This window comes from Panthera leo, chromosome C1, assembly GCF_018350215.1.
Source record: "Panthera leo isolate Ple1 chromosome C1, P.leo_Ple1_pat1.1, whole genome shotgun sequence".
Lineage (NCBI taxonomy): Eukaryota > Metazoa > Chordata > Mammalia > Carnivora > Felidae > Panthera > Panthera leo.
Window position 1 is genome coordinate 4,894,556 of NC_056686.1, and position 16,774 is coordinate 4,911,329.

Below are 16,774 nucleotides of genomic sequence, written 5' to 3' on the forward strand. Positions count from 1 at the left end.
ATGATCTTACCTCATCATGTTGTGGTAAGAATGCAAACAGCCTGGATAAAGGCACAGATACAGGTGTAGCTACGGATGTCGACGTAGGTGCCGATGTCAGCATCGATACACACGTGTGGTTGCAGATGTAGATAGAGATGCAGACAGACATAGACGCAGGTACAGGTGTAGACCTACAGACAGAGACACAGGTGTAGACACAGGTGCAGACACACACGTGGCCTGCTCCTCCCACACCAGACACTGATTGGGACTTGGTGGGATCGTTAAGTGGAAGGACTTCCGTCCCTCTTACCTGACTCTCTGTTGCCACTGCTGTGTGTCCTCAGCTCCATTTCCATTTCCCTGCTCTTCTCAGGGGGGTGCTGCCTTTATGCTGCTGTGAGATGTAGTAAAGCCCTCCCCTGGCTGGACCCCTCTTGTGGGGCCTAGTCCACCCATCCCTCCTTCCCTGGACCCCTTCCCACCAGCTCCGACTTGTTCTTGATTATATTCTGGGTTGGCAGCTCAGCCTCATTTTCTTCACGTTGTGGGGCCCCTCTGCGGTCTGTTTTTCTCTTTGCCATTCTTAGGACCCGAGAACTATGGAGGGAGGGACCTACCCCCATCACACGGAGCAGAAGCAAGTTCTAATACAATCAGAGTGCTGGATTGAACACCATTAGGTTGCTCATTATTGCAAGTTAAAATGACGACTCCATTTATTAAGGCCATTTAAGTTGGCCACTTGGGCTCCCTGCGGGATTATGTCCAGCTCAAAGTGTCGGATGACAGGGCCATTCTCACGTTCTCAGAATGCAAAGGGCAGGTCACCAGGGGAAGATGGGTTTCCTAAGGTGGGAACAGTTGTGGTTCTGACTGTGGACGTGACAGTATTCTGGGACGTTCACTCTCTTTGGGTCGTACCAGTCACGATCTGAGGACAGTTGGCCTGAACGCTCTGCTGAGGTTTGCCGATCATGTTTAGAAAGAGTGGGGCTGTGGAGCAGCTCTGCGTGTAGCTGTCTTGGCTCACGAGAAGCTGGACTGGATTAATGTTGTGTCTTCCTCAGCAGATGGGGTTCCTTGCACGCTCCCGTGGATGTCTTCATTCCTGCGTGGAGGGGGCGGGATAAATGCAGAACCATCTATTTGATCAGATGTGTTCCTTCACTTATTCCCGAGGCACTGGCCCTGAGCATAGTGGTTGGACTTTGGGGCCCTTCCAATGGTTTGGGTACGATGAGCAGGGCCGGAGTGGAGAGAGGCAGGCCCAGGTGGCCCCATATTCCAGCCTCCCTGCTATCTAGAAATGGATGAATACTGTAAGATTTTCAGTGCGGACTCGTAAGTGCGAGACAAACGGTCAGGTGACAGCATTGTGACAAGCCTGTGAAGCTATTTCCCAATTGTTTTAGTCGGCCACACTCAGGGAGGAAACCAGCACTGACATAAACCAATTGCACCATGATCGGCAAACAATGAAGTGTTGGGAGTCGCTGTTGAAAGTCTATAATTTCCAATGGAATTGCTGTTCAGTCAGCTCGCTGCTGAATGACACAGCCCGTCTGGGTGGGAACTACAGTTAGCCTCTGTCACCCTGGCGTGACTCCCACCCCCTGCCCCAGACAATGTAGTAAGACGTCACTAGCCAGTGTTCTGTGCCTGACTGTGAAATGGCCCCTTGTTGGGGGAGGAGGAAGGAAAGACTGGGATACAGGCTCCTGCCCTAGGCCACGAGGAACCACTGTCGCAAAGACACAGACGCCCACTTGCATTGGAAGAAACCACCTCCTTTGCCTTGTATGTGTAAGGAGCTCTCACGCCAAGGCTAGGAGTGAGATGTGCCTGTGCTGGTCTGCTGGACACATAGACTCATTTGTGACCTCCCTGTGCTAAGGTCTCAGCCGGGGGTAGCATGGCCATGGGGAGCGAGTGACGTACTCTTTTCTTTTGGGGGGAACCTCAGTCTTCCTTGAAGGTTGAATCTCCCACACCTGCTGCTGCTTCACTCTGGAAGCGGCTTGCCACAGCACATGCTGCCAGAGGAATTTAGTTGTTTCTCTCCTTGGCGTTTCCAAACCAAAGTGTGTGCCCTCTGTAGCTGCAGAGGTGCGCGTGAACATCCTCTGCTCTCTTCGGTTGGTGCGTGACTTCTTTTAGGACAATTCACGCTTCTTTTCTGTTTGTTCTTTTGGAATGGCACAAGAGTGGCCATCCCCTCTCAGCGTTTAGCGAGCGGGAAGCCAACGATTTTCCTAAGGTACGGTGGTCGTGGACCAAATAGACAAATTTACCTGACAGGGCTGAGCCTTCTGACAGCCGAAGCCCAAATGTGAAAGAATCAGGTACTTAGCTGGCTTGAGAAGAAGCGCTATAGATGTTCCTCTGAATCTTGCAGTGATCTAAACGCGCGCAATGAATCAAGAGCGTTTGGCCTGGGCGACTAGTTCTTCCATTGGTCTGTTCTTAACATAGTCATCTAGCGTCTGCGTTAAACTTATTTATTTCCTAATGCTGGGTGATGGATTAAAAGATGTGTAGAAAATCTTTCTACAAGAGATAAGATATTGCAGTCTGCCACAACCCCCCGGCTCTTTTTGCTTTCTCTTGCTGTTTTTCTACTTTTCAGCACGGAGCTCAGGCCCCCACATCGTATATCTTGATTAGATGGTGGATATTACTAAGGGGATGTTTTTTAAGCCTATCATTGACACATTTAATTCATTAGGTACCAAATCCACAAGCAAATTTTGGCTGGCCATAAAACATGGTTAATCCAGGGAGCTGCAATAAAAGGTGAAAAATTATGTTCCGGCAAATGTGGAATATTGCTTTTCTGTAGAGACTTTTCCTGGTCCACGATATCTTTCTTCATAAATTTTTCTTCTGCTTGGTTCTCTTGGTAACTTAACCATTTGTTGTTTCCAGACCACAGAATGGCTCAATGATCCTCTACAACAGGAAGAAGGTGAAATACAGGAAGGATGGGTATTGCTGGAAAAAGAGGAAAGACGGGAAAACGACCAGAGAGGACCACATGAAACTCAAGGTCCAGGGAGTGGAGGTAAAGGGCAGAAAGGCTCTCTTGTTCCACAAATGTTGTTTCTGGGCTGCAATGACACGGGATCGCTTTGGAGTAATTTGCTGCCAGTCACCTCTGTCGAAAGCATTTCTGTTTGCCAAGCCCCCGTTTGCTGGTTTTTTTTTTCTTCCTTCTTACCCAATAGCCTCCGTTCAAGTTTTCCGTAAAGCCAGATTTAACTAAAGCAGTCCTGTTTCTTGGGAGTCCTTGGTGCATAGACTGGGATTTGCAAGGTTCCTGCAGAACCCTGTGTTGTATCTATCACGGAGAAGGCTGCAGGTGCATTGAGAGTGTGCAGGTGTGAGGGAAGAAGGAGCCACGTAAAGTGTCTCCCCATCCAGGTGGCCTGGACCTGCCTTTGCTGAGTGGGTCCCTTGGGATCTGGTGATCTCCGACCAGAGCCTGGCTTTACTCCCTCTGCTGGCAGCCTCTTCCATTTCCTTCTGGGCATTTCAACCTCAGAGAGCTCGGAGGTGTTAAAGATGAACAGTTGGGGTTCTTGTGGCTGGGGTGGAGGTGGGCACTGCTGGGCACATCTTGGGATCTGTGCACCCTTCGGTTTGGATCCTGGGGGAAGGCAAGGTGCAGTGTGGTGGTTTTGCTATTGTTCTGAGACCACAGGCTCTGACTCTCGGGTGGCCATGGACACTTTCTCCTGGGGACCTTTCATTGTTGGAAGGCCTAAGCCGTGTGTCACAGCGGTAGAGGGAGAGGGTACGAATCGTGGTACATTCGTGGCTGCTAGTTAGCGAGCACACACTTCGATGCATTGCTTGATCCTCGTAAAAGATCTTCCCGCGAGGATGGTGCTGTCTTGGGTCAGGAGCCGAGAAGGTAGCTTGTGATCCACCCGGCAATTCGCGCGGGTCAAAGAGAGAGATCCTGGAGTCCGCTGGTGTGTTGGGTCCCCTAGCATGCCAGGATTGATCACCTGGACGATAAGCCCTCTTGAGTTCAACGGCTCACACTCCAGGCCGACATTCTTCGTGACACACTTTATCATTATGACTTTTCCTGTATTAATCATGCGCTTTTATGGCTGTTAAAAATAGCATCCAGTGGCTTTTATTATATTACCCCACAGAGAGAGATAACTTCTGTTTTATGTTTTTGTGGTTGTTTTTTTTAAACACCCAATAACAATGCTTTATGATGATGAGCAAAGAAAAGCCCCAATATGAGAAATCCCACTTTTCCTATGTTCTCCTGTGTTCAGTGTTTGCACAGTGTGGCTTAATCAACTCACGAGACATTAAAATGCGGATCGCCCTGAATGCACTCCTATGGACCCCGGTCTAGGACCGATTGGTGATGGGGCCAGCAGATCAGCCCTCGAGGGGCCCGAGGGCACGGGGGCTGGGCTGGGTGGGCAGAAAGTGAGAAGCGTGGTTGCGACTGGCACAGGACTCTTCCCGGGACTACCAGGGTCTGTGGGAACTCACACCAGCGCTGCAGCAGACGGCCCCTAGGCCTGCAGCTCTCTGGCACAGTTCGTCTTCAATAACACGTAAATCAGGAACTTTGGGTTGTAAGTAGCAGTGGGGTGGAATTCTTCCTCAGCAGCAGCTCAAAAGCCTGGGGCAAAACAAAACAAAACAAAACAAAAATCCACAGTGCTCATTTTCTTCCCATGTTCTAAATTAGAATTGTCGCTGGATGGAGTCAGAATGATTGGTGGTTATTTGTAGACCATATTTGTGTTTGGAGTTCTTTGTGGCTCATGCTTGCGGTCTCGGGTGCAGACACCTGTATGGGGGAGATCGAGACCCTTGGAACGCAAGGGCAGGGAACGGGCCAGACAACGAGGGGTCTCCGAAACCTGCCGAGCATCAGTGGCGGTGGGGAGTGGGGATGGGAGACGGGCTTAGAGACCCTTGGTCAGCAACACGAGGTGTGTGCTCTCCGGCTCTTGGAGAGTGAGGCCACCCCAGGCAGGCACGTGATGTGGTGGCCTCTTCCACTCAGCTCGCAGGTTGTCCCATCGAGTCAGTCACTGAGCACTGACTGCGGCCCTACTCTGTGCAGGGCCCTGTAGTGTCCACAGGGAAAACAGAAGCCATGTTTTCTGCCTCAGAGACTCATGGTCAAATTAAAGAGGTGGACATACCTGAAAGTCACTGGCGGCTGAGAAGAACAGAAGCCTGAGCCTTTAGGACAAGTGTCCAGAGGATCCCAAATGGACTGGGATGACCAGAGAGGCTTCCCAGTGAGGTGGACGATCAGCCAAGCTCTTGAAGTTGGGTAGGACTGTGTGCGTTACTTACATAGTCTATCTGGACTCCCCCTTTTCACTTAGCGTGGTGGTCTGAGCTCTGTCTCTGTTGACACTTACCCCTCATCCCTTTTAACTGCTCTATAGTTTTCCACTGCAGGAGCATTCGAGCCACGCCCTAGTCAGTGCCTTTTTAGACTCTGTCCAGCTTTTCAGCATCACAGTGCTTTCAGGAGACATGTTCATACAGGTCTGCTTATACACGTGTGCAGCCCAGGCCTGCCGGAATTGGTGGGTGTGAGGCCTTAGTGTCTTTCATTTTACTGGACACTGTGAAATTGCTCCCAAGTGGCTGTGCCAATTACATGCCCAGCAGCACTGAGAATTCCCATCTCTTCTGTGCCCCCCCTGTACACAGATGGATGAAAGACAGTGCCCTGTTCAGTCTGAATGGAGTCTGTCTTAATTGTTTGTGGGGATGAGCACATTCTCATGCGAGCAGGTGTCCTTCGTGATGGATTGTCTACCACAGGGCATGGTTTTCAAACAGCCCCAGAGAAAGACCTCTTTGGCAAGGGCTGCCCTCACCTCACTGCACATTTCCTGCATTTGCTCTGGTCTGGACCAATGGCCAGGAAGCCCAGAGGTCATGTGGGGACAGTGGGCAGGTGGTCCTTTCCAGCCAGGGAATTGCCATGCGACACACATGAAGCTTTGCATCTCACGGATCTTGGAGCTGTGATTTTCTACCACCTCAGCTGGTTTCCTCAGTTCAAGGGCATGATAAAGATATTTGGATCTACTGTTTAACATATCACTTGCTGTAAGCCTTCCCTCAGGCCAGGAAAACTGCCAGCCCTGTCCACGGAACCGCTCAGCAGTCCGGCTTCTTTTGTTCTCGGAGGCTGGGGCCCTAGGAACACACGGCAACTCAAAAGCTCATTGATTTTCTCAGCCAGGCACAGGATGGGGGCAGCCGCTTTTGAAGCTGACGAGCTGTTAAGTCCACGATTAGTTGTCTTGTCTGTAAGCCATGGAGAAGCCAGCTCGATAAGGTTTCCAGGGACGACAAAGGTTGGCAGGGAGGAAAAAGAAGGTGGTTGTGATGTGATGTCAGCGTTTCAGGAGATGAAATCTTAGCAGGCCTGAGGTTGGCTCTGCACCCCAGGGACATTCGTGCCTGCTTATCTGGAGCCTTGATGAGGGTGGGAGCTGTGGGGGTAGGAGACTCCCTGAGAGGAGAGGGGGAGATCTGACCTGTCCCCTGCCTCCAGTATTGCCACACCCCGGGTTAGGTGAGGTGGGTGGGGTCTTTGGGCCAAACTGGAAGAGTACACGTACTTTTCAAGATCCCAGAGCTGTCCTCTGGTCCCAGAAGCTTATGGTGCTGTCTTCTGCCTGGTGTTCACACCTCTCTCCTGAGAGTGCCGGGTACAGAACCCAGGCCAGCGCTTGCCTGTCTACCCCCCGACTCCTTAGCTGCTAGGGTTCCACAACAGACAGGAGCCACACACACTTAGTGTAACAATGGCCGCTGGCTTATGAATCTCCTCCGTACACACCAGCTACACTATCTCATTCAACCCCCATCGAAACATCTGTCTAAAGTACGTATTATTATCCCCATATCATAGATGAAAAAATTGAGCCTCAGACAGAGTTGCTCCCTCCTCGTATCCTGCCACAAATCAGTGTGGAGGTGGGACTTGAGCCAAGGTTCCCCTGGTTCTGTGGCAAAAGTGCTTGCCCGGACATCAGTTGCTCCTGGGCATTCCTGGGGGGATTTGTGTTTTTTTCAGATCAAGTCAGCACAGACAGTCCATCTGTCAGCCAGCTGTCCGGTGCTTTCTCCCCCGTTGTGACAGGTACTGAAGACGCAGTGACGTGAACATGAACATTCCCTATCTCACGGCAGGACACAAAATCAAGTGTGCTACTCTAACACCAGGTCACCAGGAGTGTGGTGGGGTTCCTTGTGTGGAACCTACGGGAAGGGCACCTGAGGCAGACTTGGTCGTAAAAAGGAGACATAAACATGGGGCATGAGGCACTGGTGGGAGCTAGATAGTAACAGGTTGGGGTGGGACATAGCAAGGGGCAGTGACAGGGTCTGTTGAAAAACAGCTAATGTGATTTAAAGCAACAGGTGGCCAGAATTGCGACATGTCAGAATCTCTCCCAGCCCTGTGCAGACCAGATGTTCGCCTCCCGGAGACCAGGCCTTCTCTGCTCTGATCACGAGGCACGCCTCGCCACAGACGTCCTGCCTTTGGAACCAGTGGGTGGCACTGCACAGAGGCCGTTGGCTCAACTGTGGGTAGCATGGACAAAGGCATCCTTCCCCACTGAGCCGGTGCTGTGGTGGACAGGAACCCCCGGCCTGGACCATCTGCCTGGCAGAAATGTCAGTCATCCCCTCTGATTGGAATTTTCGGCAGCGAACAGAAAGTTTAGTTTTGCTGACACGTTTGTACCATGTCCAAGAAGGAAGAGTTGCTTTGACTTCCCAACGAACTGCCTGGAAGCCGGAAGCCTGTTGTGAGCACAGCAGAGGCGGTAACAAGGTTATGTTTTTGGACTCAGCCTCATTAGAAGTGATGTTCTTTATTTGGACACTTAGGCCACATATTAAAAAGAAAAAAAAAAAAGCACCTCTTTCAGAAGTAGGAATGATATTGTAGTTACCGCATTAGGAATTAACAGGGCATGAGATAACGGGCTGCCTCATGGCGATGCCAGATCGTTCCAGCCCTGCTGGCAGCCTTAAGATAAATAGATATCTCGCTTGCAGCCGATGGAGTATATTTAAAATAGCCAGCCGCAAACATGTATGGAGCCCAGATCAAGTTTGGAAAGCAGCAGCGTAGAGACAAGGAGGAGGTCAGCTGGCTCATGAAACGGCCGAGCAGCTGAAGCTCTCAGGGGGCCAGGCGAGTCGGTGTGTTGCCGCCTTGTGTTTTTGAATAGAATCAATGCTTCTTGCTTTTCGTGGATGATCATGTGGCTCTGGTGCGTGGACGTGCTGCCTCATTCCGCTCCCCCCCAGACTCGCCATGCGCCCGCCAGTCTGTACGGTGCGGCGTTCCTGGCTCAGAACCCACGTTCTCCCACATCGACGTTGAGGTCGTGGTAGCCTTGTAACTTCGGAAACTTCCAGGAGCGTCTTCCCTGGCCTCTCCCAGTCGGCAGTAGTCATTCCCTCCCTTTAATTTCTGTACCTTCCTTCAGGAAGCGTTCTCTCTGACTTTCCACTAGCCCTGTCCGGTTCGATAAACACGTATTAAGTATCCAGTATCTTCTAGATGCGAGAAGGTCTGTATCTGGTATCCAGGAACTCGATGGCCTATTAAGGGCAGAATAGGGAGAGGCAGGTAGGACACAGCATCGTACTTGAGAAACTTACAGAAACACGTATCAGGTCATTTCAGTGAGGTGTGGTAACCGGTAACCACAGAGGCTTTGGAGGGTTGGAATGGGCTTGTTTCCCCTCCGAGGACAGGGTCTGCACCGGCCACCCAGAGGGTCATGCCATGAGTGGTGGATATGCTGCACGAGCAGTTCCTTTCATGGGTGTCCCCTCATCTGAGCCCCACCCAACCCCGTGGTTCAGTCCTGTGAGTCGGGTGTGTTTATCCCCATGGGGACTCGCCCTTGGCTCTTCGATTTCCAAACCCGCCACCCCCTCTCTTGTGTCTGGCACTGGTGGTTGAGGTGTCCTGGTCTCATGATGCCTCCAGTGGAGCGAGCCAGCCTGTCCGGCGGCACCTTGAAGGATCTCCCCGAGCTCTCTTCTGACTTTTAATCATCTGAGTTTTTGTGCAGCGTTCTGCTGGCATGCTTGCACGTTAAAACTCAATTTCCTGTTACCTGGATGTGTTTTGGTAGAATCAATTCAGGAACTCAAATCCATAGTCTTTCTTTAATTTCTAATTACTTAGCATCCCTGGTGACATGTCCCTACCCAACTCGTATAATTAAATTTTAACTAATAAATAACATTAAACTAGCTATGCTTTGAAATGGCAATAGCCTCTGTTCACCTTCTGCTGAGCTCATGGAGGCCTGGCCACGGTGGCGGTTTTGTTTCTTTTTCTTAAGGCTCTGCCTTCCCTGACCAAAGGCAGTTAACAACAGCAATGACAGCTATGGCATCATTCATCGAACACCTACTGAATACCTGTTCCTGTCCCCATCGCTTTATGGGTACCATCTTGTCCAATGACTTGGCAACATTCCTATTTAGCAGGCCATGCCATTTTCCTCATTCTTGCAGAAGATGTACTTAATTTTTAGAAGATTAAGAAATATATCTAAGGATGCCCAGCTCGTCTGTAACAGAGTCAACACACTACCCTGGGTCTATCTGATTGCAAATCCCCAGTTTCCTCATCGCCATACCACATCGGCTCTCAGAACACCCGATACTCCGGAGATGTGTGCTTAGACCAGGGAGATCTAGGAGCACGGGCTTCAAGATGCAGCACGGGGCACCCACGCACGAGTCTCAATTGAGATGGGGGGATGAGGAAGGTCTTTCGGTACAAGTGGTGGTCCCCCTCCAATCCCTGGGCCTCCCTTCTTTATAACCCCAGAGAGTCAAAAGACCAAGAGCCCCTCCCTGACTGTTCCCCAAGCCCAGGAACCTGGCGCCCTCGGGTCCCCGGGGACTTCAGGAAGAAGACGTGGGGGCCTTTTGCCATCCACTTCAGTGGGTGCGAGTTCGTCCTCCAACACTCTGAATGCCTACAGGGCCTGTTGTCACTCCTTGGCTCTCATTTCACCCAGGTCCTGTAGGAGCTTTTTCTATCCCCATGTCAACCTTAACTGAGAGACAACAAGTTGTGTTTATCCATCCCACTATGAATTGCCAGTTTCTATCCATCCCGAAGCTACAGCTCTCAAGCTTCCAGGACACATTGACTTTGGCACGAGGGGTCCGTGTGTTCACTCTCCCTATGCAGGGTTGCCAGATTTAGTGCACTCCCATGTAGGTACACACACACACACACACACACACACACACACACACACGTGCACATAATGTCCTGTGAAATTTGAATGTCAGATAAGCAATACATAACTTTTCGGTACAAGTATGGCCCGTGTAATTATCTGGGACATACTTATGCTGAGGTCTTATTTGCTGCTTGTCTGAAACGCATATTGGGCTGAGTATCCCGTATTTTATCTGGCCACCCTCTGACCATCGGAGCAGTTTCCTTGGAGACTTTGCAGACAGAGATTTGGCTGCTTGGGTATTGGTCTCGTTGAGGACTTGAGGAAGTGAGTTGGTTTATCTCCAGACACATAATCGATGCAGGAACCATAAAAACCAGGAAGGACGCTGGCCACCGCTGAGAAGAGACGGCACTCCTGGCAGTGTGACAGCAAACCCAAGGGCCGCCGGGCCCGGGGACCCTCTTATTCTCTCTGAAAAAAGACTCTGGGGGGCCACTTGGACTGCTGGCAGCCCAGGCCTTGCCCTTCGAGGCTGCTCCCCCAAGGAAGCAGGACCCTGGCAGTGGTGAAGAGGTGCCAGGAAGATGTTGAAGGAAATGGGTTTGTAGTTTCTGCCTTCCTCACGTCTCTGGTAGATTACAGTCTGTAAAATATTTTGCAATTTCCTTTTTTAAACTTGATTTGAGCCTTATTGAGCTAGAAACTCCCTGTCGAAGGTAGAGCAGCAAGGCATCAACTTGGTATGCTGAACTTGTACTTAATTATTATCATAACGGTCCCTTAACATGATTGCAGATTAGCCCACAAGGACATGAATGGGAATTTTAGCATATTCAATTACAATGGAAACTCTTGAACACCACTGTCAAAATTCACCCCAGGGCCTTTCTATTTGGGCCCCAACATACAGCAGGCACAAAGTTAGATGTTACTCAAGACACATAACCTTGATTTTTGTAAGCATAATTTACGGCCTCATCCAGAAGCTGGGGATGCCTTTTAAGAACGTGATATATATTCCACCCACCTCGGTAAATGACCAGATACAGCTGCTTGGGTTGGGTAAAGAATATCTCTGGCCTTCACTTGACCGAATAGTAAATTATTGATCTTCTCCACATCTTTCAATGCCCTGACATTGCTGGGGAAATTTACTCCTGTCATCTGCAGCTGTGGCCTCTCTCCGTGTGGTGCTCTCCATGCTCAGAGGGCACGAATCTCCAGCCCATCCTAGGACAGTCACGCCTGACCCCTGTAGTTGACACGGGTTAGTCACTGACACAGGGAAGGCGTATGATTTGCAAACTAATGAGGCCCAAGTTTCTGTGTCTGTTTCCCACAGACCCGCAAAAATCACGGGGAAGACAGAGGCGTGACGGAGGGCTTCTGCACACCCAGTAGGAATGGCAGAGGAAGGCGTCGGTGCATAAAGGCAAGAAGGGAACAGCTCTTCCCACAGCACTAGGGCAGAGACCGCTTTGGCGGTGGGCTGGCTCCGGTCTCCTTGTTTCTTCTGCACACGCGTTGGGGTTCTGGCTGCTAAGCCGCCCTCTGCCTGCCCTTCCTGGATGCAAACCCACACCATAGATGGAAAGCTGGTGATTTCCTGAAAGCACCTTTCTGGCTCTAGTTTTCCTCCAGGACAGGTGGAGTGACCTTCCATTTCCTCTTAGCGCTTCTGAATTCCAACACCTTGTAATGCTTTCTGCTCTTCAGGACGTGCCTGTACATTCGTATCTCACTCATGCAAAACCCGGGGGCCACGCGGGCACGTACACAGCCATGTTGCCACTTGCTACCTGCAGTGTGGCCCACTGGTCAGCCCGGTCAACCTCACCTGGGAGCTCACGAGGACGGCACACTCTCAGAACCCAACCCGATCTCCTGAATCAAGACCCGCCTTTTAGGAAGATACTAAAAGTATCGTAGGCACTGGAAGGGATTGACCCTCGCCATTCTCTTTTCTTCCCTTGGTCACTCAGCCGTAGGCTCGTGGGTGTTGTGTTTTTTAATCTTATGTTAAGAAAAATATCCAAAGGAAAATTTCACAAGTTGGTCTGGTAATTTATTACTTGACTCCCAGCACCTTTTGAAAACTTGTAGGTGAAATCTCTGATCAGACGGTTTGAGCCTACCACTCTTTATTCTGCCCTTGGCCATGAAGGAGAGAGAAGAGCGGGTTTCTCTCCGACAGTGGAGCTCGCCCCCGGGTGCTGACTGAGTGGCTCCCTCGCCCTCTTCCCCAGGTGGACGAGCTCTGTTCCTGCTTTGTTTGTCTCCACCCAGCAGGGCACTTTCGTCCCCTGCCGAGCCCAGCACTTGGCATGGTACCTGGTGCATATTTGGTGCCCAATAAACATTTTTTGAGTGAATGGATAAGGTGATGGACTTCCACGAAGGGTCAGACAGTAAATAGTTTCAATTTTGCTGGCCAGATGGTCTTGTCACACTGCTGCAGTATGAAAGCAACCGTAGACAATAGTTAAAGAACGGATGTGACTGTGTTCCAGTAAAACTTTATTTACAAAAATAGACTGAGGGCCGGATTTGGACTGGTCGATTCCTGTTCTCAATTATGGCAGCAGGTTCTAGAAGCATCAGGGTGCAATGGGAACCAGTGAGAGATTGATGGGGGATGATTAGGGACTTGCCTCTCACACGTGAGCACTGCCATGTTTTTAGACTTACGTTTGCAGTCTGACAATGTTCAGGCTCGGCTTATAATTCTGTAAGGAATCAACACTTAAAATTTTCTTTTTTTTTATTTTAGAGAGAGAGAAAGGTAGCATGAGCAGGGGAGAAGGGCAGAGGGAGAGAGAGAGATTCTTAAGCAGGCTCCATGCTCAGCACTGGGCTCTATGCAGGGTTTGCTCCCCTGACCCTCGGGATCATGACCTGAGCCAAAATCTAGAGTTGGACACTCAACTGACTGAGCCACCCAGGTGCCCCAGGAATTAACACTTCTGTTCATGACACACTGTCACATCAGACAGTGTTGTTCATCACAACGCTGTTCCGGTGGAGTTAGGATGTCTTCTTTCTCTTTCTTTGTAGTGGTAACGTGTCCATGTGGCATGGGTTTATTTGTTCTCAGTCTGAAGAAGCTAGGAGACGTCCTTGCAAGGGCAGTTGGGTCCTGTTTCTCCCACAAGCCGAGGACATTGCTCCATAGTGCTGTGGAGAGGGCAGAGCAGGTCCCCAGGATGCACTCTGAGCTCCAGGGATCTGTTCAGGGACAGCAGAGCCAAAGGAATATGACCTTGGTGTGACCGGGTGGGTCAAAGGATCAGGCTTTCATGGCAGGAGGGAAAGGCTGAACCCCATGCATCTTCAGGCCTGAAGTGCTTTGAAAGTAGCCTGGCCGTGTTTGATGTGACAACGTCCCCCTAGAATAGAGGCCGTAGGGAGGGTACAGATGTTATTTGTCCGTGTTTAAGTATTTACATGACAGCACGAGAAACCTGGGCACTTTCTCTTTCATCTTTGCTGCCACAATTTATGTACAGTTTTATGATGGATGCGAGAGGTAGACATTTATTACAAAAGTGTAAGAGATGTTGACTCTTCACGAATTGATTATTTAGAATTTGTTTTATTAAATATTCTAGGTGGCGTGTGATAAACTGAACCTCTGCTGGTTTGCAGCTTAATGATTCATGTATCTGCGGCAGTGATAAGGAAATCAAGGACTGCGTTTGCCATTTCGGGGGAAGAATGCGGACTATTATTAAATCTGGAATGGGCCTCTCGAGAAGCCCTCCTTAAGGGAGCACACGTATCAATAATTTCTTCTCCATACGAGAATCCTAATGTTTCACTTATGGAAACATAAATTCTGAGCAAGTGGCTGTGGTTTTTCCCTCCCTTTGGCTCCTAATATCCTGTACTCATGGCTGACCAGCTCCTACTCCTCGGTTACTGTCTAGTGTCCAGAGTCCTTCAGTCTCTGTGTCTTCATCCTCCGATTTCTAGTTTTTCATGCTCTTACAAAACTCTGCTGAGGTTGATGCATTTCAGCAACTGAGATGCTGGTGGAGACCAGGAGAGTGTCCCTTTTGCTTGAAATGTCCTGAAAGATTTGTTGAAGTTTCAGAGGAAACAACGAGTGACTGGGACATCTCAGAAGTCTGATGGAAGTGTGGTCAGCCCATGTAGGATCTAGGCTGCTGCCCTGAACCCATTCGTGCGGCAAAGCCCATCTGGTGAGTTGCGTCTGTACCGAGGACAGCGGATGGGAACACCCTGGAGCTGTGCCCATTCTCAGGGGACACAGAGCCCGGGAAACTTAGCAGGTGTGGCTGTCCTGTCACCTCGGGACAGAGGGCAGGCAGAGCTCCTGGGGGACATCTAATGAGAATGACAAATCTGCGTGCCTCATGGTGACATTTTGAAGGTATCAGCGTTGTCTGGTAGCTTGAGTTGCAAAATACTCCCTGACTTCTTTCTCTTTCCAAAACATTGGACAGGTGGCTAAATGCTGTAGTCTTTACTGTAGGAGTCTGTGGGAAGCTAGGTTGGGGAACCCCAAGACTTCCTGTTTCTCCCCAGGTTCCTTACTCATCCACGTGTGGAGCAGCCCAATCGCACGCTCAGTCCTTCCATGGTGTGATGCCCCGACACCGATATTGTACTTGAATCCCTCATTTTGTTGCGTACATGGAATTAGACCTACTTGTCAGCATCGTGCCATTTTAGGTTCCGTTTCCCCGAAGAATGCACACGGAACTGTTCACAGTTATTCCTCACAAGTGGGACCTGCTTGGCTCTTGTCAGGACAGGGAAGTCCAGGAGGAAGTGAGGTCGCTCCTGAGCTTTCGTTCTTTCGTGGCTCTGAGGTAGTTGTTAGAGTCTACACTGCAGTCCCCACATACAGGTGGGCATAAGAGCGGCTCCCTCAGCTGGTACAGGGTTGTGTTTGGTTTTTGTGCTCTCATGGAATTCATTGTCCCTTGACGGCCAGCTCTCAGAGCCCCCAGAACAGGCAGTGGGTTTGGACACGCTCCCGTTTTCTTGTTTGCTTGGTCCGCTTCTGTCTCACCAGCACTGAACACGGGAGGGACTCAGTTTCTGTTTGTGGGACGCCTGAACGAGTGTGTGGAGAGCTGGCCCATCAGGGTTTCGAGTGCCTAATGGCAGGCCGGGTCCCGGGACCCTGGAGCGGAGCCGTGCAAGGCGTGTGTACTTGGACACCTGCCGTGACTGGGGCACAGCCCCCTCCTGTGTGTGGAGCCCCCTCGCTTGCCTTTTCCTGGGAGGCAGCTAAGTAAGCCTCATGGAAGCAGCTTCCTTTCCCAATTAATGAACACTCTCAGACATGATATGAAATGTTTGGAAACGAGATGCAGCACAGTATTTTGCCCGTATTTTTTTTTTTTTTTTCGTTTCACAACACCTGGCAATAAAATTCCCGGGCTAAATACCAGATGAGTGTGCGCCTCATTATGTATAGTAACTTCGTCTATAACTTTTTTAAGCCCTCCAGATGGAAGCACGGTATAAATGTGGAGAGCTTGAGAGGGGAAATGAAAATAAATGCACTAAGAAATAAAGAATCTGTTTTTTATACTTTCTTTTGCAAATAGTGTTTGCAATGACATATTGTGAATGGACTGAATTATAACAAAAACGGAAATGAAACAGAGCTCGGGGGTAGAAAGAGCAATTGTTACACTCACTTTAACTGATATAATGCAGAGCAACGCTTTTTACACTCAATTAGTTTGTACATTGTGTTGGACACAAACCAGAATGTAGAACATTTTTGGGTTTTGTTTTTACATGATTAAGGGAGATGAGATGAAATAAATTCAGTGAATTACCCTGCGTTCCTTTTCGGTCGGAGATACTTTTGTTTTGTTTTTCCTCACCCCTGGTATTGAATGAGCGAGGCTGGTTCCTCCAGCAGCGACCTCTGTTCCCAAACAAGGTACTCCTCCCAGAGATCAATGGACCTTCGATAGAGTTCCTTTCTCTGCCTCGGGGCCATCTTTTGCTGCACAAACAAGGTTAGGAATCGGGGCTATTTACATTTGGTATTTGACCGTATCTTGTGCTTTGAATATCAGGAAAGGGTAGCAAGTGTGAGAGCAGCTCACAGATGTTTGCAAGCATTTAGGCAATGAAACTATTTCCAAGGCTGTGTATTTCAAGATCCTTATTTAATTTATTCTGCTTAATTATCCTTTCTTGCATTTTTAATGCTCCTAATATGATAATATTAAGAATTGCAGTGTGTGATTGCGTATTGCTCGTCTGAATACGTGCTAGATGTGAGAGGAAATGTGGGTTGACGCTGTGAGCCGGGACCCGGCCCCGTGCCCTCTCGTGTGCGGCTCTGTCTCCCGCAGGAGGGTCTGGGAAGGGACCGGGTCTTCACCATCCAGAGGATGGGGCATTTCTCAAACTTTACTGTGCGTGCAAAGCCCCCTGGGGCTGCCGACTCAGGGGGTCTGAGTGGAGCCTGAGCTGCTGCCTTCAGAGCGAGTGGCCGGGAGCTGCCGACGCTGCTTTGAGCAGTGCAGTCACTTTGATGCGCCCTG

General features: G+C 50.0%; 1 protein-coding gene across 6 annotated transcripts in view; it reads left to right on the plus strand.

The window, feature by feature from the left end:
• CAMTA1 (calmodulin binding transcription activator 1) overlaps positions 1 to 16,774 on the plus strand; it is an 851,919-nt gene that overhangs the window by 419,109 nt on the left and 416,036 nt on the right. For all 6 annotated transcript variants that reach the window (XM_042949355.1, XM_042949357.1, XM_042949361.1 and 3 more), the window contains one exon: positions 2,911 to 3,046. In XM_042949355.1, coding sequence (XP_042805289.1) covers positions 2,911 to 3,046 — 136 coding nt within the window. The remainder of the gene's footprint in view (positions 1 to 2,910; positions 3,047 to 16,774) is intronic.